Source organism: Tympanuchus pallidicinctus, unplaced genomic scaffold (genome assembly GCF_026119805.1).
Source record: "Tympanuchus pallidicinctus isolate F22 unplaced genomic scaffold, pur_lepc_1.0 scaffold4, whole genome shotgun sequence".
Classification (NCBI taxonomy): Eukaryota; Metazoa; Chordata; class Aves; order Galliformes; family Phasianidae; genus Tympanuchus; species Tympanuchus pallidicinctus.
Window position 1 is genome coordinate 2,092,292 of NW_026294758.1, and position 23,011 is coordinate 2,115,302.

Sequence of the window (23,011 nt, forward strand, 5' to 3'; positions counted from 1 at the left end):
AGGGGAAAAAGAAAAAGGTTTTTTACATACTACAGCTCACAATTATACACAACTGAGGGTGTAAGGCACAAATTTACATGTGGAAGAAAACAGGCTATTCACAGATATATTCCCACGAAAAACCCGTGTGATAAGACCATAATTTATGCATGGTAACAGCCGGCATATTAATTAGTTCACACTGTTTGAGGATTTCGTTTGCCGTCTCACATGCAAGGTGAAATGAGATGGCAATTCACAAGCTGGTGCCGTCACGGAAAGAATTAGCTACTGACAAAGCTATGTTGATAGCAATGGCGCACAAATGTGCAGCTTTTAAAGAGTTTCTCTTGCAGTTGCGTTACAAGTTATGAACCTGTGGTATTTGTTTGTCGCTGTCTTAGGTCAGAGGCCAAGCCAGCTAATTAGCTGAGAGATTTAAATAGATATCCCCGTTTTTTTTCAGCTAATCAGACAGTCCAGGCACAAAGTTCAGAATTCCAGCTCCAACTTAATTAACTCAGTGAATTTATTGGAAAAATAAAAGTTTTAATTACTCCAGTTAACGGGTTTCACGTTAAATAGGTATAACTTTCAAGGTACTTCTCTGAAGAACTGCTCACAGGATGATATGCGGAAGTCATTTCCTTAGGAAAAACAAAAGTTGAACAATAAATAAGAGGAGTTACTTGCGTTAACAGTCACGTTACTCATTAAAAGAGAAAGGTAGCAGAAATCTATGACATAGTTTGCCCAGCACGGCATTATAACTGCTGTAACCAAATGGCTGTAACACTGATGGGCATTTCACAGTACCTGCATTTAGTAAACTTCTGCCATTGTTAAGTCAGAGTTAGCTTTATCAATGGATTCTTTTTTCTTTCTGTTTTTTCTTTTTCCTTTTTCTTTTTTTTTTTTTTTTCTTCCTATTTTTATTTTGTTTTTAATTACTGGTTTTGCTTTCCAGAGCACTCTTTCCCAGTTCAGGAATGCACTGTGCAGTTTGAGGGGGAGGGGAGGGGTGAAATGTCACAGTCATCTTTCACCTGTGTGCTTTTGGCTCAATGTTTGTGATGGAGAGCTAGTCCTTTGAGCAAAGAACTGAAGGGCTGTGGGGGCGAGTCCTGCGATTGCAAACCTTCAACCATAGGTCATATGGCTCGGGTTAAAAAAATATTCCACTTTTCCCAGAGAGCAGAAACAAACACGTCCTCAGCTTGCAACAACCATCTTCTCAGAGGAGCAGTTGCAGAACACTCTCTTTCAAGGGCAACTTCTGCTTAACTGCCGTTCTCCCCCCACCCACCCCACTGTGATTATGTACACGCGTCATTGGGCTTCATGGACGTGGAGAGCGGAGCAAAGGAAGGTTTGGGAGGTACGTCTGGCTTTAGCGAGGGCGTGCGTTTCAACCCTGACCTGGTCAGAGAGTTGTACGTGGTGAGACTCGGCTGTCGTGATACAGTCATGGCCTGTGCCTGTGCAGCGTGGACTTGTATGGAGTCCACCCGCTGCGGAGCTGGCGGTGGGTTGTCACCCCTGCCGAAGCTCTGATTTCGAGAGAGGTGTGATGAGTTAGAGGAGTTGGTGTTGTTTCTTTTGAGGGTCGACGCCTGGTGACTTCTTGTGAGCGAGTTTGTAGGGTAGTTTCTCTTGTAGTCCACGTTGTAAGCAGAAGAATGCACGTCTAGCCGCTTGCTCAGGCCACTCTGAGACAGGGAGGTGCTCGGCGGCCCGAGCGAGGCTTCCCGCTGAGGTACCTTTGGCGGCATGCTGTCAAGATTTTCCACCAGGTTAACCCCATGGCTGGGGCTTTTGCTACTGAGATGGTCCTTGATGGTTTTGTACTCAAGGGTGGCATTCTGGTCCTCCACAGACATCTGAGCCCCATCACTTATTTTTGGCTGGTCAACATACTCGTGTTGGTAGCCTTGCTGGGCAATGGGCAGAACCATAACACTGGGAATGTGGCTAGGAGAAGCCCTGAGTGGCAGGTCAGTTGGGATCACGGGTGAGGCCATTGGGGGGATATCTTTTGTGCAGGCATTGATGAGATTCTGGTTTCTTTCCCACTCTCTACTGCCACGGTTGGGCTTCCTTTTCTGCTGCAGGGTTGGGGTGGACTCTGGGGTTGGCAGGGCAGCCAAGTCCAGATGGTGCTGGTCAGCCTTGATTAGCATCTTGGTAGTGCTGCCTGGTGTGGCCAGCTTGCCATTGTGCATCAGAGGTGTGAGGATAGCTTCAGGCTTTGGTTCTTTGGACTGAGCATCTCCAAAGAGGCCACTGAGCTTGGTAACACTGCTCATGGAGCCGCGGCGGGAGTGGGTCAGTTCCTTCTCCTTTCTCTGCACAACAGCCACATCTCTGCGGCGATGGTCACAGATACAGTACACTACGATGCCCGAAAAGACGGCCCCCATTACAAAAGCTAGAATTACTGCAATGGCCAACAGGGTGACCGGCACCAGCTGATCATGACCCTTCAGGTAACTCTCACGAATCACTCCTGCAATAGACAGCATTACAGTGGTTAGGCAAACCAAGGAGAGGGAAAAGTCACTTATCTTTAACTGCTTTATTTGAAGGAGGTTTGTTCATGTTCTGCAAATGATTTTTGACCAGCTTGCCAAAATTTAGAGATATACTGTACCTGCCAGCTACTTCTTACATGAGCAGCTTTGGGATTTCAATTCTGGAGCTGAATATGAAGTCCAGGAGGGGAGAGAGAATTCACTTGCAGGGCATATGGAGTCAGTTTGAATTCCATGCCCTGGGCAAATACACACTCACTTTGAGAGGTCAGAGCTATTACTGCTCCTCCTCTGACATACTGCTTATTCCTCCCTTCATTCAATCTCTGTTCTGCTAATACCATCTTATTTTTACTACTTATTTTTACTAAATTGCTCACATTGAAAATCCTGTGAAAGAAAGAGAGAGGGGAGAAGCTCTGCAAATATCAGAGAAGCGCATCCCACATTGTTTAAGGCTTCTTTCTTTGAGTGTCATTCTTTTATCTTTGTCATATGTTTTAAAAGTCAGTGTCACAGGCCTGAGCTTCAGGAGGATGCTTAAATAACTATGAAAGACAGAGCACTGCAGGAATGTATTGAGCCTTCTAGAGGACTGTCCTTGCTATTTTCATTCTTAAAGCTCTTCCTTGTTCTGGACACATGAATAGGCTTACCTCTGTGCTGAAGCTTATGCTTTTCTGCTGAAAGCTCTGACTTTGAGGGTCTCTTTTTTATGCCCCTGTGCTGCGGTCACAGATTATGGTCAGATCTTACTTGGCCCTCCAAGCCCTTGCTGCCAGAGAAGGCATCTGTGGCATTTCTCCTCAGTCTGAAGACGCTAACACAGCATTAATCAATGCCCTGAATTTCTAAAGAAAGAAACTTCCTTTTTTTTTCTGACATAGTTGGGCACCAAGCCAGCAGCACTAACGAAAGACAAGCACAGCACATCTAGTTTGCTTTCTGATTTCTGGTTTTGTTCTTCGTGCTTAACAAGGTGCAGCCATTGCCTTACAAGGAGCTGAAGGAACATCTCTCCCAACTCTTTATCCAGAGAGTGTCCAAACATCAGGGCATTAAAAGCTCCACGAGCTCTAAGGAAATGCCAGCCATGTCTTATTACAGGACAGACAGCAAGACAGCAAAATTACCTGCAAGGCACTCCTGAGTCTTTGCAAAGATACAAAACTTCCATGTCACAAATCACCTCCTCCTAGAGAGGCACCTTTTTACATACTTGGCAGACAAGATATCAGTGGCCCAGAATTAGATTCAAATGCAAAATACTCCTCAGCAAATTATGGTAAAAAAAAACACTGAAAGGCTGTCCTCATCTCAAGGAAACCTTTGACAAGCATTATGGCTAAGTAGAGCACTATTACTATAGTATGTATTTTCTGCCCCCATTTAGTTACTGAGTTTAGTTGGACATGAGATATTTATTACAAGGTAGGGTCTTTATATTTAATACAGTTCTTGAAATCCTGAATTCCTGTTTGTGACATCACAGGCAGTTGCCATGGAAGTTATTATGCTGTCACCAAGGATTGTGATTTCATAAGAATAAAGAGCAGGAACTGATGATCGCTCATGAAGCCCAGATTCTGCAATCATACAAATCTTCATAGTCAAGGAGTAAGGGAAGTAAAACAGACCTCTGGAAACAATGTACAAGCAGAAATCATCTTCAGATCAAATGTTCCTGAGAACATGTTTTTAAAGCACAGCTGCTTTTCCACAGTCAGATGTTTCTACTCTTTGTCATGAGCGCTGAGCAAAAGTTGGTAAAGCCTAACCCTGTGATTTAAATCCACACACAGAGCTCCTGTATAAAACCCAGAGACACAGTGCAGCAGTTACAGTACTGTCAGTAGGAGCAGCATTTCACTGCTCTGAAGTCTTAACGTTTTTACAGTAACAAGGCTCAAAATACCTGATCAGCACCTACCTAAATAGAGAAGTACCGACAGCCACTAAGCTATGTCTGGAACCAGAAGCCATCTGTGTCCCTAGAGGATGGACAAGACTTTTTCTAGCTTAAGGATTTCTGCCTCTCTACCCATCATATGCAGAAGTGACATGGAGGCAGAAGATGGGAGCTGTGTATTCAAGCCCCAAAAATGGTTCCATAGAAGGACTCAAACTCATGTGATTCAAGCTATGAGAATGTTGCTCTGCTTCCTACAACAGAGGAAAAATGGCTAGCCACTGGGATGGAGGTTTCCTTCAAATGCTTATAGGTCTTTCAGGAAGGAGTTACAGCAGAGAAAACAGTTTGCTCTGTGGAAGCTGTCCTGCTCTCCTCAGAGCCCAGTATAACCATGGGTGGATGGGTGCTCCATGCCTGGCACTTCCTGCAGCCTTCAGGCTGAGGGCTGTTCTACAGCTGACAGCTATAAATCACAATCCCTGCATAAAAGCAGCACGAACTCTTGCCATCAGTTTTATATAAATGATGGATATGAAATCATTACAATGAATGTGTCAAAATTATCACACAGTTCAGTATGAGTGACCATGCCTGTTCAAGAAAAGGGTAGCTGAAATGCTGCAGCTCATTCTGCAAGTGTTTTACCAGCAAAGATTTAGAGGGGATTTAGATCAGCCTGATTCCTGCTACTTTCTCTAGAGCTCAAGCCCTCCCAGAGTTTATCCAAGTTTAGGTTGGATATCAGGAAGCATTTCTTTACAGAAAGGGTTGTTAAGCACTGCAGTAGGCTCCCCAGGGAGGTGGCTGACTCACCATCCCTGGATGTGTTTAAAAACTGTTTGGATGTGGTGCTCAGGCACATGATTTGGTGGAGGGTTGTTAGGGTAATATGGTTAGGTTCTGGTTGGACTTGGTGATCTTTAAGGTCTTTTCCAACCTGACTGATTCTATGATGATATGATTCTATTATGTTTCCTATACAAGACAGAAAAGACATTTAACTTTACTGGCTTTGCTCTAAGCAGGTAGTTGTTCTCTGGACACAAACTTAGGTTAATGAGGTAATTTACTTCTTATGATATAACCATCCAAGTTTTTTTTATGAAAGTCTTCCTAACAACTTCAAATGAAATGATTAGGATGGGCAAGATCTGACCTGCATTATGAAACTGAAACATGATTATAAAACTGAAACAATTATTAAAAAGTATGAGGAATGTTCAGCATCCTACTATCAAGATTGAGGGAGTGAAACCTAATATTAATATCATTTTGGAAAAGGTCTTGGGGGTAGAATAGCAGTAAAACTCAAAAAGCTTCAAAGACATATATGAGGTTAAATATTTGTATGTTCAAAGATCAGACTTTACCTGTAGGTAAGCACAACAAATACACTGACACTTGTCTGTCTCCCTGAAATTTCCCACTGAGGGTAAAATCTGCCTATTGCAAATCATAGCTGGGTTTAGCACTGCAGGCTTTCCCATGTGGGATATACTTAGTTCTGGCTACTGAGAGAGCCAGGCTAGTCACCTGATATTCTCCACTTTTCATAGCTCTTGTGATTCCAGCAAAAAACACAATCCTTCCTTTGCCACTGACTTTCCATAATTTCATCCCATGTCCTTTTGTTTTGCATCTTCAAACATTCTTCATTCATTTTCTCAGTGTATTCAGTACACCCTGTACTATCAGAATCTGAAACATAAAATATCACTTCTTACCCATCTAACGAGAGAGGAGATCTGATATATAATTCACTACTCCAAGCAGACCTTACAGGTAAGATACAGAGAGTTGGCTGGCTGGTTGGTTAATTGCAGAATCACAGAACAGCCAGGGTTGGAAGGGACCTCAAGGATCATGAAACTCCAAATCCCCTGCCACATGCAGGGCCACCAACCTCCCCATTTAATACCAGCTCAGGCTGCTCAGGGCCCCATCCAACCTGGCCTTGAACACCTCCAGGGATGGACGGGGCATCACAGCCTCTCTGGGCAGCTGTTCCAGCACCTCACCGCTCTCTCTGTCAAGAACGCCCTGACATCGAACCTCAATCTCCCCTCCCTCAACTTCAAACCATTTTCCCTTGTCTTGTTGTTATCAACCCTTTCAAAGAGTTGACTCTTCTCCTGTTTTTAGGCTCCCTTTAGGCTGCAATGAGGTCACCCCACAGCCTCCTTTTCTCCATGCTGAACAAGCCCAGCTCCCTCAGCCTGTTTTTGTAATGGAGGTGCTCCAATCCCCTGATCATTTTCGTGGCTCTCCTCCGGACCCTCTCCAACAGCTCCCTGTCTTTCTTGTACTGGGGGCTCCAGACCTGGACACAGCTAAGAAAAATGTTTCCAAAATTCCACAGAGTTTCAGTCTGAAATGACTTGTTGAATGTCTGTGGGTGAAAATAAGAGAGAAAAGACTGGAGTTGATAAAATAATATGGATCTACTGTATGCTAGATAATCGTAAGCATGAAGGAGACGAGGCTTTTTCTTTTCATTAACTAACAGAAGTATTCAAGGGTTAGGACTTCACCTGGACATCTGCTAAATCTGCTAAAACCGTACAGATATGCATGGCACTGAAAATGTCATTGCATCAAAATGCTGATGTAACTATTCTGTGCACGTTCTAGTTGTTCTAATTCTAACAGCAAAAAATATTCTGAAGGCAGAAATGTAATTAGGATGAAGTAATCATATTAGAATATAGTTCATCATCCTAAAGAATACATGACATGAGCATAAGGGAATGGGAATAATGAATGCCAATACTGCAAATTTCAATAATGGAGGACAAATAATAAATATATGGATATTAAAGCATTTACTCCTTTCCTTGCTTCCTATTTCAGCAAAAACTGTGGTTTGCTGAACTGTAGCAAATTGTGGTAAAGCAGTTCTATCAAAACAGAGACAAGAGTCAAGGAGATCCTATCGAAGGAGAGATCTGACACTCCAATTTTCAGAATGAGAATGACAGTATAACAAATGATTAAGCTACCAATTTCATAATCAAGTATAAAAAAGTGAATATAAATTTGTCAAGAATAAACCACATTAGCCTAGCCAAATTTTCTTCCTTGATGGGATAAATGGTTTACTTTTTATGGGGAAACTTTAAGTGTGATACATTCTGGCCCATTTTAGCAAAAGAAAAATTTGAAAGTAAGCTAAAATCTGCAGAAAAGTTGTTGAAAAGTATTGGTGAAATGTTTACCTGGAAAGAAATATGAAGTAAGAAGTCCTCCAAAGGATTCTCTGTTTAGATAATGGAATATCTAAATAAACCTCGCTCAGCTGTGGTAAAGGGCTTTGAATGTACTGCGTTATTTCTCTTAAGTGATGAGGAATAGAGATGGCAAAACTTCAAGAAGAGCTCCAGTGTCATTTTCCTCCAAGTCTGCTTAACGGTCTATGCTTTACAATGAGCACAAACAGTAATTTTATAACCCTCACAACTTCTTGATGAATGAAAACAAGTAACTACTTCCTAGTTTGAATAGCTGGAGTCTGGTTTAGTGATACAACAGGCCAGATGCTGCCTTCTTTTACAACCAAGTTAAAATCAGCAAGAATAACAAGAGCAGGGCAGAGAGCAATCTCTGGTTCCATAACCACAGGTTCCTGTATGTGAATAACCTCATTACCTGTCACTAACTATAATGCATTTCTGTTTGAGTCCTACAGTTAACTGTGGTATGGATACAAAGACCCTCTGTTCCAGAAATGATTTATGGCCTTGAGAGGTGTACACTGGACAATGAGGCGACCACATGCCACGTGCATCAAGAATGCTCTGTGATCAACCCTGCAGGGAGCTGTCATTGTCTGTTTCCCAGCACTGCCACTGACAGATGGTAAAGTAATAACCCAAAATGGTGGCATGCATGAAATTGAAACATGGAGGTGGGAAATGAAGAACGATGTTTTGGCAGAGAAATGGGAGAATAAATACCAGGGAATAAGGTAGCATATAAGTCTAGACCACACATTTACAGAAGTCTGGGAGTGGGTGTCTTTGTGACTTAAACTTCACCTCTCTGCCTAAATGGGAATCAGCCCACTTCCATCTCCAACACCTACAAAATCACTTGAGAGTTTCTACAGAGCAAGTCATTGTTCCAAAAAGGCACAATGGTTTCTTTATTGCTGTTATTTAAGGAGAAAACCTTGCAGTTAATTTCTTTCTTCTGTGTAAGCTTTTCTGTCTGATGTGTGACTCCCTCTGCTTAGACTTACAAGACTGCTGGAATAGGCTTGTAGTGGATGGAGGTTTTTATGGGCTTCTGAATGTCTTTTTAAAATGCCATTGAAAAGGTTTTCAACATGTGTCTCCAGGTGTTAGAACTGTGTTTACAGACAGTCTCATGCTGCTAAAAGACTATTTCAGCCTGGAAAATCCCTGCAGGTATTAACAAGCCTTCTTCTTCCTATTTAACCAGAAACAGGATTAAAAAAAAACAACAGATGAAGCAAAACTGGACACCCAGAATTAAAGTGATAGCAACGACTAGCATGAATGACTAGAGTTTAGCATTCTGAGATACTATTATTTTTCTCAAAGAGGTAACTTCTAAGTTTGAAATAAATCAACCACACCGTAAGGCCAAAGATTTGATATTATCCACATTATTGGAAGTACTCTGCTGGAAAAGGCAAGTAACTTTTTTTCTTTATCTATCTTCTAGCTGCAAGGCCTTGCTCTACAGACTCAGTGCAGGTCTACCCAGTTTCCTTTTTTTCCTACCTACCTTTTTCTGGACTGTCATTGTTAGCCCATAGAAAAGGTATTAACTGAAATACTCATCATTAACGCTGCTGGCAGATTTTTTGTTTGTTTGTTTTGTCTCCCTCATAGTAAATCTGTATTGTTGATTTGTAAAGGTCTGTAACTATTAAATTTCACAATCACAAGAATCACAAGAATCACAAGGTTGGAAACGACCTGCAAGATCATCCAGTCCAACCGTCTCCTCATCACCACAAGCACTAAACCACATCACGCAGCTCCTCATCCAGATGCCTCCTGAACACTGCCAGGGACGGTGACTCCACCACCTCCCTGGGCAGCCATTCCAGTGCCTGTCCACCCTCTGAGAGAAAAAGTTCTTCCTTATGTCCAACCTGAACCTCCTCTGATACAACTTGTGGCCACTGGCCCGTGTCCTGCTCATTGCCTGGGAGAAGAGGCCAGATCCCTCTTCACCACAGCCTCCCTTCATGCAGTTGTAGAGTGCAGTGAGGTCTCCCCTGCGCCTCCTCTTCTCCAGACTGAACAATCCCAGCTCCCTCAGCTGCTCCTCATAAGACTTGTGCTCCAGACCCCTCACCAGTTTTGTTGCCCTTCTCTGGACACGCTCCAGGATCTCAACATCTTTCCTGTAGTGAGGAGCCCAAAACTGGACACAGTACTCGAGGTGCAGCCTCACCAGTGCTGAGTACAGGGGATGATCACCTCCCTGCTCCTGCTGGCCACACTATTTCTGATGCAGGCCAGGATGCCGCTGGCCCTTTTGGCCACCTGAGCACACTGTCGGCTCATGTTCAGCCGAGCATCAACCAACACCCCCAGGTCCTTCTCTTCTTCACACTCACACTCATTTCTTCACACTTTGCATGACTGCTGAGAAGACTATCCATCTCCTCATGGCTCCTGTATCTTCTTATGGCTCTCAAAGATAGCTACCTGAAGCTAGGTGAGATCTTAAGCAAAAACAAAACAAAACAAAAGCAGAAGCAAGTGGCCCAATGATCACTGTAAGTATGAAGAGAAAGTATACTTTAGAACTTTGAAAAGATCAGTAGATAACACACAGCAAGCCTGAAAAGCATCGAGGCAATCAAGTCAGCCATAGTGCCCTCTGTTAGTATGCTTTGGACCTTGAGCAGACTTATTTCAGAAGTATTCCAGGACAGGCTCATCTATTGATCTGTAAGGCTGGTTTTATTTTTCTGTTCAACTGCTTCAAATTACGGTACTTCTCACACCTGATAAATGACTGTCAACATGCTCCCTATAGAAAAACAAACAAACAAAAAAAAACCCAAACAATTGCAACTTAGTAAAAGGGGAGATAACACATGCTCACTTCCCAATGGGAAGATGGAGAATTTTAATTCCTGCATTTTTTAAGATATATAAGCTACTAAAGAAAGGTTGAAGAAATAACCACATGCTTCAGTAGAGGCTAGGGGCTGACCTCCTGGAGAGGAGCTCTGCCGAGAGGAACTTGGGTGTCATGGTGGACAACAGGCTCGTCATGAGCCAGCAGTGTGCCCTTGTGGCCAAGAAAGCCAAGGCACAAGGTCGAGGGAGGTGATCCTCCTCTGCTCTGTCCTGGTGAGGCCACATCTGTTGTACTGTGCCCAGTTCTGGGACCCCCAGTTCAAGAAAGACCAGGAACTTCTAGAGAAGGTCGACTGGAGAGCTACAAAGATGAGAGGAGCCTGGAGCAACTTGCTTTTGAGGAAAGTCTGCAAGACCTGGAACTACTCAGCCTAGAGCAGAGAAGGATGGAAGGGAATCTTACCAATGCTTATTATATCTAAAGGGTGGGAGTGAAGTGGATGAGGTCAAGCCCTTTTCAGTGGTGTGCCGTGACAGGACAAAGGGCATGGGGCACAAAGTGGAACATAGGAAGTTCCATCTGAACATGAGAAAAAACAACTTAACTTTGAGAGTGGCAGTGCACTGGAACAGGCTGCCCAGAGGCTGTGGATTCTCCTTCTTGGGAAACACTGAACACCCTGCTCTAGTGAACCTGCTTCTATAGGTGGGTTGCACTAAATGATTTCCAGAGTTCCCTTCCAACCTGTACAATTCTGTGAAATTACTCCACCGTGTCCATATGAGAAAACACGTCTTGAAATATTTTTAAAAGATTTTACAAGACTTTGTGTTCTAATGAGCCTGCAACACAATTTTTCTATGTACCGCAGCTGCCAGACAAAACCTATACCATGTCATACGTGTGAATTTTCAGCAATTAAAAGGGAGAAGTTCTTCACTGAAAGTGATTAATATAGATGGAAATCACAGGCACTAAACCAGAAAATTCATGCCCAGACATCTTCCCTTCCCTACTGAAATGAAGGGGTGGGAGAACTGAAAATGATTGGAGCAGCCAGCTCTTAGAACTTATAAAATTGTGCTACCTTAAAAGCAGTAACTGCAAATAAACCGATTTATTAAGTTTTCATGCATGAGAGCAGGTTTGAGTTACACAACCTCCTGAATCTGTGATGCAGTGATGAGAGCCATCACACTCTTGAAGGCAGCCCAATGTTATTTGTCCCACTCAATATGAAGGGTAGCTCTTGCACCAGGAGGAGCTTGAGAACCTTAGTCCCACCAGCAGGCAGCATGCAATGGCTGATCATTTTGAACTTTCCTGATTTCAGTACTTCCCTTTACCTTTCATCCTTTCCCAGTGAGCAAAGATAATTTTAGACGCTTCTTTGTGATGGAGAATAAGCAGATATAGCATGTCCCTTAGAACAGCAAAACAGGCATTTGCAGCAGATGAAACAAGATGTATAAAATCCAAATGTCAAGGAAAATTAATTCTTTTGTAGCTTGTCTCAGCAGAGGCAAGCTTTATACTGCTTTGCATCTTAAAAACACAAGTTTCTTTTAAAGTCTGCTGTATTTCCTCTAATGACGTAAAAGAAGCTCAAGTGCACATTCTGGGACCTTTCTCCTATGCCTGGGATGAGCTTAAACATACCCAGCTGCTCTTTATTAGTTTACTTCAGGGATTTTTCACAGCTGGATTAAACCAGATTTACATATGTTTGGCTGATTATGCATGAATTCAAGACTCCAGAGAAGTTGTTGTAGCCTGCAAAGTGAATCTCTCTCCTTCACAGTTCCCATTTCACTGCATGCAGTTTCTTTGAGGGCACAGAACAATTTTGTTTTCTTTTTTCTGGTCATTATGCATTTCTGGGCATTATGCATTCTGGGCAGCCCAGTGCCTTTCTGGAAGAAGTTTTGTTACATGCCGAGTCAGGGAAAGAGAAGCTGTCACTGAGACATTCTGTGATTTTGCTTTTCCTTTCTTACAGCCTGTTTTGAACTATGACCTTTCTGCACAACAGGGAGAAGTGAAGTTTGCTGAATGTCAACAAGAGCAGCTCTGATCAGCAGGCTGAAGCACGAAGCAGCCCCTTACTGGGGCTGAACTCCAGACACTGTATACGACACAAAACCAAAAATCTTTTCTGCTTCAGCTCTGATATTTCAAGACACTAAAATGGAAATGCCAGTTTTAAGCTACTAGGGTAACTAAGCACATCACAGCTGAACTACTGAAGGAATTATCTGTTAAACATCCAACATTTAACTAAGATCATGCCCTATATATATATGTCCTATTTTCTGAGGCTCTTGATAAAGATTGTTCAAGTCATACAACTAGGTGACCAAGCTAGCAATGTCAGGAATTAAAACATGCTCCCAGTGGTCACTGCAAGACAAGACTGATTTTTCTAGAAAATTTACAGGGCTGAGGCTGTAGCAGAAAATAGTTTATGTGTGTCTGATGTTAGGCTTATCTTTTTCCTTTTACTCCCCATCGCCTCGTGTGACTGAATAAGTTAAGTGACTGCAAAATTGCAGTGAGTTAGAAACACTGGTTATAACAGTCAGCAAGACTGATTTTACCTCTTTTTCTGTACATCACAACTCCTCCAATATAAATATCAGAAGCCTCATTTCCTCTCAGTTACGTTACTGAAATCTGCAGCACTTCCAGTAAAGCAAACTACATCCTAGGTAGCAGGTAGCATTTCTTCCTGGACATCTTGTCCAGAAACTGTCATCTCTTATTTAATTTTGTATCTCCAGTCTTGGCTTCTTTCATGCATTCTTCCCTTTGTCTGTCAAATTTATAGTTCTCCGCATTTTTTTTTAACCCCATTTTTATACTATCTCTCCATCTCACAGACACTGAGTGTACATTTATACTACAATGCCATAACTTCACTGATGCTTCCCATCTGTGCATTGTTTTAATGCCTGCAGTGATGACTCTGGCCAAATCTGCTGGATGAAGCAAACTCCATCTCAGAGAGTACAGTATGGTGAGTAGGTGCTGACCTGCCCCCAAAAGCTGCCCTGGGGCCAGCTGCAATCTTGCCACAGAGGTGTGCCCAAACCCACTTCCTCTCCAGCACACCCAGATACCCTCTGACTGTCAGCAGAGGAAGGCAGATAGGCTGCATATCTGCTTTATGGAACATCTCATGGGCAGCTGTGTTCCTGCACTACAAATACTTCCCCAGCATTCTGCTTGATTCTGGTACTGTTCCAAATTCCCCCTTTTTTTTTTCTTCTAAATTTACTGCAATGTTTGTTCATTTTCTGCTTGCACTCTTTTTATAAGACAGTATTTCCCACTGCTCCAGGCAAACCAGGCAGCTTGCACAGCTAGTTAATCATCATGAAGGTAGGTGCTAGAACAAGGAGCTGACTGGCTTTTCTCCTATCTGCAGAGCAGTTCTCTAGATGTGTTTACTGATCTATAGATAAACAAATTTCCATGTGAGAAGTTAGCACTTCATTTTTTTTTCCCCTGGCACTTGGGAGTGTAAAAAACTTTATCACAACCTTTGTGATATATGTTTTCTTTTCTTTCTAAAAACAGTGTAGCTGAGCCCAAACCTTCAAGGGAAGCACAGCTGATGCCATCAAGCTGTCTTGCCATGAGTAAGCAGAGAGAAACTATGCTGTCCATCCAGGTCTGGATGCTGGGTACGTGCAAGGGCCTGCTGATTTTGATATCAGTAGTTTAGTTCAACCATATACCAAACTGCACAAACACCCCTGGGGACCACTGGGTGTGGGAAATCACTGGGTCTTACTGGATGAGTGCCTCAGGGCACTGCCTGTAGCCTGGTCATATTTAGACAAAAAGCATACAAAGTGCAGCAGGACTGTAAGACCTCTTTAGGACACTGAATAGAGACTACTGTTTTGTAGAGATAAAGCTGAATGCTATCTGCAAAAAAGAGCAGGGCTCTTTATATTCTATATTATGAGCTGAGATTGCCCAAATCTCTGGGCAGGCTCTGTGGTGAATGTGAGAGGTTCAATGGGGAGAGCACGCAGCAGAAGGGACAGAGGGCACTCCTGATCTGTGTCCTCCCTCTACCACCATCTGACTGGGAGTCATTCAGCAGTGAACACACACGGGGAATTACTGAACTGCTTGATGGGAGCTGTATGCTAATGGCAGAAATAGAATTTCCCCAGCGCCAATCACAGGCTCAAAGCAAATGCCAACAGCCCTTTCTGCACCAAATCACAAGGCCACTTCTGTTGGCTTCTGTAAAGAAAAACAAGTGGGACTCAGTCTTCAGCCAGCTTTATGATCTGTGGTTACCCTGATCAACTAGCCAGACCAATGACTCTAAATGTATAAGGGGAGAGAGGCAGGTGCTCTGTCTATTCTTTTCCAGAGCTCTTTGTAAAATCAATCAATTACATTAACCAACATGAATGACTGTGTTTTAGACTGGAATTGCTTTTTCAGGATTACAGCTATGCTTGCTTTCAGATAGGAACTCAGTGAAGTTTTATGGTTTTAGGAATAAAGAAACAATTGGAAAATACATGCTTCTTGGAATACTTTATCTTGCTGAGGGCATTGGTGTATAGCCTTTCAGGATGTGTTTCTGTGCACTCTTAAATAGACCGCCTGAGCTGTTAATGGCTGTCTGAGCAACCTTCAAGCCTCTCCAAAATAACCCTCTAAGAACACGACAGTGAGTAATACTAGCTTTACAGGGTTTTAAAAATGTCTGTTTTTCTTTTGTTGTTGTTGTTGTTGTTTTAAAAGCTCCTCTTGTATTTCTACCACAGTTGTGGGTAAGATGGGATGGAGCATGAATAAGATGCAATATTATTGTCAGCATGCATGTCGTGTTACTTTCCAATTAAAATAATCCTTGCTGGGCATATGAAAGAACTGGCTAGTTTATGCCAGTCATGACAATGTTACCAAGCTGCACTTCCATCTGAGATTTTATTTCACAGAAAACAGCAGTCTTTGGTTGTTGTTGGAATAACTACAGTTTAATACTCAGGGCTGAGCATTTTGGTAGGCATGGGAAGCTGGGACTGATCTGGAGGCTATCCATTGGGACGCAGAGTTTCAGAGCACTGCAGGTATTTTTCCTGGCCGACACAAAGCTGATGATAAATGTGCTGTTGGCCATTTCAAATGTTTGCTGTGTTGTTCAGCTGTGCCAAATACGGCCCCTAACGCTCCCCAAGCAATTACTCTAAGAACTGCACTATGCTCTTCTAATGTCAATGGAGCTGTTAAAATCTACTTCTGCACAGACTTTGACTTATTCTGATCTGCTGGGGCAGGGAAGGCTGTCAGACTATCTGCTAGATGGCTAAACTGCTTATCAAGTGCAGCACTGATACTCAGTGTACATGGAGTTATCTGTGTATTTAGCAGCCAAACTGTGACAAGTCTCTTCTGGATATGAGCAAACCGAGATTTTTTAATAGCTTAGAATTTGGTTGGTGAAGGTTTTTTTTTTTTTTTTTTTCTCACAGGGCTGTCAGAACACACGTTTTTGATACAGCAGTAAATTTACTCTATTTGCTTCAAGACTTGTCAGTAAAATGCCCGTAAGACTCTTTCTTCCTTCATAAGAACACATTTTCCCTCTCTTTCTGAGACACCAGCACAGAAAATCTTGGAACACGAATGAAACCAAGCAAAAGTCACAGCAAAGTAACTGAAGACCAAAGGCTATGTTGTCTCACTATTAGATAGCTCAAAGTAACACTTGTCTGGACACCTGGCTCAACTAGAGATATTCATAGAAAAGACAGCTTTCCAAATATGATGGCATTTGTTATTTGTATTGAATGTTAAGTAAAATTAACCCAGTAAAGTCTACATTATGCCCTCTCCAGGCTTTTTTAATTAACAGCATGCTTCTAATCAGTAAGCACCATCCTATTCCGATGGAAAAAAATATAAGCTAATAAGCTTGCTTTTTTTACACTTAGAACACTAAGTGAGAAAAGAAGAGAACCAGTCAGGATCCTACAGACAGAAAGGGATACCAAGCCTGTTCACTGAAAGGTTATCTACATGAGAAGAAATTATGTGGTGCTCTGTTACAGAAGCATGTAATTAATAAACAGCTTATAGTCCATAGATTATCTTGCAAGTGCTCTGAACCAGGACTGTCAGTGCTCAGGTTGTTGAAAAATTACTACAGGACATCTTACTACTAATTAATACAATTACTGAAGTTATGTACATCCTATGTAAGAAAAGATGAATTATTCAAATATCTTTAAGAGCATATTGACATTTTAATTATACATTGGCATTAATTTAACACCAAAAGGCACTTTAAGGCTCCTTTCGACTGCAAGATTTTCTGCTGTTAAATCCCTTCAACATTTCCAAAAGCTCCTTCAGAAATCTACTGCTTTAAGGCCAAGTTCTTTCCTTTCCATGCCCATTCAGCATGTTTGCATTGCCCGGCACCTCCCTGCACTCAACATTTATGTCCCCAAAATGGAATGCGGTGTTATTTAGCATCCTGTCCATCAATTATTCCTTGCTGCTTCCAGACAGAGTAGAGGCCCTGTAGGGCGAGCATAGCCTGGAATGAATTCCCAGCCCTTGATAAATATGTCAGTGCTACAAGAGTCAAACAAAAGCATCAGGCAGTCTGTGTTCCTCCTCCAAGCTGTCCTCACCGGGTGGCTGTGGATGAACGCAGCTGGGAATGTTGTCTATCACACAATAGCTCCACTGCCCCGAACTCTGCGCAGCTGTCTTGACAAATTAGACATGGCCTCTTTTATTGAAAAAGTAGATCAAGGTTCTGGGGCAGCTTTTCCCTGTTTTAGCAAGACAGGCTTCCACTGTTCGTTGCAGCCTGTAAATGGATAGCCTGACTTGAAATCTATGCAGGTGGACAATTGCAGGTCAAGGATACCTGCTGTTTCCTACAGCCACGTTTGACATTTGATGGGCTCTGTTTTAAACTTTGCCCTTCTTTTATTCGGAGGATTCAGTAGTATGGAGATGCATTTACAACGAAAAGAACTGTTGGTAGTTTTCATAAAGGAGTTTCACATTTGCATTTTTCTCCTATTATCAATAATGTCTTCTTGTTGTTGGCATTCTTTTTGCTACTAAATAAATTACATAACTCTTGTCTCTCAGTTTAAATCCTGCTGCCTGTGTTTACACTTCTGCAAGTTAAATCTGAAACCCAAACTCTCAATGAAACATTGAAACATTTTGTTTTCTGAAAAACTTAGGCACAGTGATGAGGTGTCATCATTTCCTTAGACACTGTGTGCTGGAATACACTTTACAGTGCTCCTGTCCTTGTACATTCTGTCCTACAGAAAACCTAACTCAAAGAACTGAAGCTTTTTTCTATGTAAGATTTGAAAAGAAGACTATCAACTGAGAAGGCACACTAAAGCACTGCAGTGCATTCTATTACAACCCCCCTTATTTAAGTTAAATTGGCCTTACGGATATGGCCATGCCAATAGACTTAGTTACTGTCCTTTTTCCCCTCATGGTTAGTCTACTCCCTACTTCCCTGCTCTTGTTCTCCTTAAAACTTTCAAACTATGAAGGAAACAGGTTTGAAGAAAGTTTCTGTTTCTGTTCTCAGAAATGTATCTTACAGCACTACTTTTCAATGATTATACATATAGTTCCCATTTTATTAATTAGTGCTGTTTTTTCTCCTGCCCGTGTTTGAACTTGGGGATGCAACCTGAGATGATTAGCTGCCTCTGGCTCTGGAACTGACAGAGACATGCATGCACAATGGAATAGATGAAGGATCAGTGTCACTGCTCTGGACAGGTCTGGTGCATTCCCTTAACCCAGACTGCACAGCCCTCTTGTTTATGTCACAGGGTACGTGTAATTCCAGCATGGTGAGGTTATCAACCTTCTGGCTTATTTACAAGCAATATTAGCTTGGTCTTGTGATACAGATATGTGACCACTAAAAATTCTGCTGAGAAATCTGGTTTCATTTGACTGTTAACAGTAGTTATCTGTTAATGATCTGGTAAGGAGCTAAAGTGGCATCCTACAGCAGAGGCATGCTGTGATTAGTCTCTGTGACAAACAGATTCTGGACAAGTTGCTTATTATAGTCATTCTAGAAAAATATGCTTTTCTTTTTTTTTAATTAATATATATTTTAGCATTTCACCTAAGCAGCTAGAATATGTGACAAACATGAATCAGGTGTCCTGTAGAATCAGGTATGTTTACAGTAAGCTGATGATAATCACCTAAAAAGATTTAAAAAATCAAACCTATATGGCTTTGTGTAGTATATGCTCATCCAATCTGCCACTTTTTAAATCCCAAGGGCAAAATAATTAGGTTTTAATCTAGATGTGAATGTGTAAAAATGGACTAAGTCCATTTAAGTCTTCTGTACATGCAATCCCTTTGCACAGCATGGCAGCTTCAAGTAAGCAAAGCCCTCACTTCCAATCTCAGCCAAATGCTAATGGATCAGACAGGGCAGATTTGCTACTCCCTTTCTTATAACACTCATCAGACTGCGTAGAGGAAACTTGAATGTACAGAAAGTGAAGAATCAGATCTGATTTTATCTTCATTGCTTCCTCAGTACTTGAAAGTGTTAGTGAGTGGCAGAGTACTTGCAGTCTGTTTTATGTTCGTGGGGACAATGGTTTGAGACAGGAGAAAGAATAGCAGCATTTGTATAGCTTCCTCCATATGTTTTGTGTAGACAGGGCTTCCTGATCCTCATCTGGGCAGAGCTGACTATGGTGCATTTCCTTCTCGGATCAGCCTAACCCTTTTTTAAAAGTGACCATTTCCTTCTGACCTTGGTGTAACTGCAACACAGACAAACCACAGACACAGCATTTGCTTCACCTGGAAAATTCTAACCCTCCCCCTCAGACCTGCAAACACAGACTCAGAATATAGTCATGGCAAATGCTGTGCTGCTTTAAACTGTCTTCTGAATTAATACAAACTGCTGGCAAGGTAACAATGAGCTCTGCCTCCCTCCTCTGATAAGACATGTTTTGAACCTTTTAGATTCTTGTGCGTATCAGCACACAGTAACATTCTGTGCAAAAGAAAACCTCTGCAAATGAAGTTCCTGGTGCAAAACTTGGCCTTTCCACGATCAACGCTGGCAGATTAACTTATGCAAAAGGAGTCCAAAGCTTTGCTCTGCTATACAATTTTCCCTCTCATTTCATGATGAAAGGATCTTGTTAAATCAGCACTTTGCACTTATTGTTGTAACCGTACCTGAAATTTCATACAATTCTGTCTCCCTGGAGCAGAGTCTGTCCTAACATTTGCAGACTCTCCAGATAGCACTGTCAGCACTTAGTAAATCTTTCAAGTAGTGATAACCTCAGTAAAAATTAGTAACGCTGCCACTTGTGTACAACAAAAAACATCATCTGGAGGCAGTTTTTGGAAGGATCAGCCCGTGGGCTTCCCTATTACACATCCCTCTCCAAATTATTGATTAGTGCTAAAGATACTGAACTCTGTATCTCCTGAGGGCTGCAATTATTAACTGTTCCATGTGAAATAACAGACACTAACAGATACCATATCTACAGGAGCATTCTGGACATCCAAACAGCAGCTATTAACAGTATAAGCTATGTGCATCACATCCTACTTCTAATCAGTTTTTTACCATTGGCATGCTAGTACTGAAAAAAGGTTTGGTTTTGTTATGAAAAGGAGATACCGTCTCATAATGAGCACTGACACAAATGAGAATACAAGCATTAAGGCTGCTAAAAATAATGCTAGGCTGCTAAAAATAATGCTATGCTTCTATTGGTCAGTGCCCAGACAAACCATGTCCACCTGAATGCTGCAGAAAATAAACAGTATAAAGAAATCATAATCTAAAGCCAAGTTATGAACACTGTCAATAAATGCAGGGTCTGTACATTTGAGGAATGAATGAGAAAACTGAACAGTTGGCTGTATTTGTGCTAGCAAATCTGGTACTGGAAAAGCATGAAGCATTCCTAAAGGGAGGCAAAAGGGACAGGAGACAGCAGAGAAGGGCCAGCAAGGTGATGAGAAAATCACTTTGTATTCTTCACACAGGCCTCTCCATCAGTGGTATAGGTATGATGTACCTAGGTCCCCTATGGTTAGTAGAATGACTACAGATACAGCTACTGGGGCACTACTGGGTGTACAGGTAAAGCCTTGGAGCTCTTCGCAGGAGGAGCTTCATGACTGCCAAGGGTGGGAGGGAGGCTCAGTACAATGGCAGCAGAAGGGAAGGTTAGACTGCGAGGTTAGGAAAACTCTATCGACAAAGGTGAGAAACACACAATTAAATCAAGACCAAAGCAATTAAATCAAGGGTAAAACACAGCAAGAAAGGAAACAAAACATAAACATACTCTAGAACATAGGTTGTTTTGTTTTGCTGTGGGTTTTTTTTCTTTTTTTTTCTGTGGAGGAGATGGAGAAAAGGAAAGAGGGTGCGATCTGCCCAATCAGAACTGTTTTTTTTTCTTTCCATTTGTTTGCAATGAGAAAAGCAGATTTCTTAATGGCAACAATGAAAATGCCAGTGGGATAGCAATGCATAATTCCCACTCTACGGGTTGCACTACACATTTCCATCTTAGCAAGAAATGTGAGGTAGCTCAGAAACAACAATCCCAGAGTATATTTAGCTACTAAAACTGTGGCACACAAATGTCACATTCCCATGAGTCAACCCTTTTAAAGAACCCCCCTCTTCACGCCCCCACAGATATTCCCCAAGATGCCTGCACTGAATTAAAAGTGAAGCATATGGATGGATGTGACATCATCAAAGCACCCGTGTTACAGACAGAAAAAGCAGCAAGTGTATTTTGTACTATTAGTGCAATTGGTAACAATTATATGTATGGGAAAAGAAAGTAAACAGTGTCTGAAGGATTAGACAGAACCAATGAAGAACGCCACAAAGCACTTTGCAAAATGAAGAGAAAATGTTAAAAAGAAATGTTTTTTTTTTTTTTTTTCTGTGAATGTGCAAAAAATAAAACACAGAAAAAGTGAAAACAAAACCTTGATAAAAGAATAGCAAGCTTAACATTTTCTGATTTAATTTTGTGCAAGAACTCTTTCCTTTGCCCTTTTAAAACAACTAATCAATAGTAATTTTAGAGCCGTGCAGCTTTGGCTCGGCGAGGCAAGTAGTGACAACACACAAGTAGATGGTAATGGCAAACAACCATGCGGTCACCTCTGCCGCCATTGTTTTGATTGTGTGTAGACTGCTTCCAGCTTTGTCAATATTAATAATTAGGCACTGAAGAATGCATGATATTTAAAGGACCTTGTCACGTGCTAATAGAGCACTTTGGTAACCATCAGTCCCTGAGGAGGGAGCTACTGAATTTCAGCCATCTCACCAGTCAGGGAATTGAAGCAAGTATTACTCAAATTCAACAGATGTACTTTTATTAATATTTTCAATGCATGCTCCTCTGAAAGCTGCTGCTGGCATACAAGATGCTTTTAAAAGACAAGCTTTCCAGCTACTAAGCAGTGTTTTGCATAAGATTTGAAAAGTAAAAATCCACACATAACAAATAGTGGCATTAAAATGCATACACTTTTCTGTGTTCTTTTGGGTATGTAAGGGGCCGTGCCTTCCACTATTGCTAGATTCTGACCTACAACCCCTGACTGACACCAGCAGAAGGGCTGGGTGCAAGGATCTTTTCCTCCCTTCCTCACCAAGTCTGCCTAATGACATCTCAGGCAGGAGAAGAAAACCACCACTTACTTTCAAAGACAGAACACTATTTTCTAAGAAATATCCTCTCACTTCAAGCAGTTTGAATACCAGGTGTTACTGAGACTGGAAGAAAAAGGAAAAAAAAAGAACTTTATTTCTTTGATTGTCAGCATTATCACTGATTTACTGCTCAGACAGAATGGAGAGGGAGGTAAATCACGTTGCCATCTCTAAAGAAAGTTTATCTGCTTTCTCTCTTCTACATATCCAACACCCAGAAATAACTTTTTCTAAACTGCCTTTCTGCAGCTGAAGAGCCAGGGCAGAGGAATAGGGTTCAGATTCAAAGAAACGAGGACAGTCTCACAGACTGAACTTAAGTTTGAGAGTTTGGAATCTGACTTTTTATCTTCAACACCCACAGATGCTCCTCCTTCATATTATGGTTCTGAGTTGCAGCAAAGGAAGCTCCATTATTTTCACAGAGGCTCTGCAGCCTCTGCAGGGTGCAGAGGAGCTCTGTGCTTACCTTACAGGTAAGCCTGATTGTTCAAAAATTCACATTGTTTTTTCTTTAGATTTGCATTTTATCTCCCAGAATGTCTATAGAATCAAGCTTAGAAAAAAAAAATATCTGGGAATAGATTTTATAAAACTGAGCGGAAAGAAAAGTTTGTCTCTTTTTTTGCAGGAAAAGTGAATTGCTGGAAGGTGGGACACAAGTTCATATCTTCTGCTTGAGGGAATTCAGATCTTTGTGTTCCATTTCCTGCCATCAAGCCTAAACACCACGGCTACTAG

At 41.8% G+C, this 23,011-nt stretch overlaps 1 protein-coding gene across 5 annotated transcripts in view; it reads right to left on the reverse strand.

Annotated features, from left to right (window-relative positions):
• Positions 1 to 849: 849 nt before the first annotated feature.
• Positions 850 to 23,011, reverse strand: part of SEMA6A (semaphorin 6A) — a 112,665-nt gene continuing 90,503 nt past the window's right edge. For all 5 annotated transcript variants that reach the window (XM_052701355.1, XM_052701358.1, XM_052701359.1 and 2 more), the window contains one exon: positions 850 to 2,485. In XM_052701355.1, the coding sequence (XP_052557315.1) occupies positions 1,296 to 2,485 (1,190 nt within the window). In that variant the 3' untranslated portion in view covers positions 850 to 1,295. The remainder of the gene's footprint in view (positions 2,486 to 23,011) is intronic.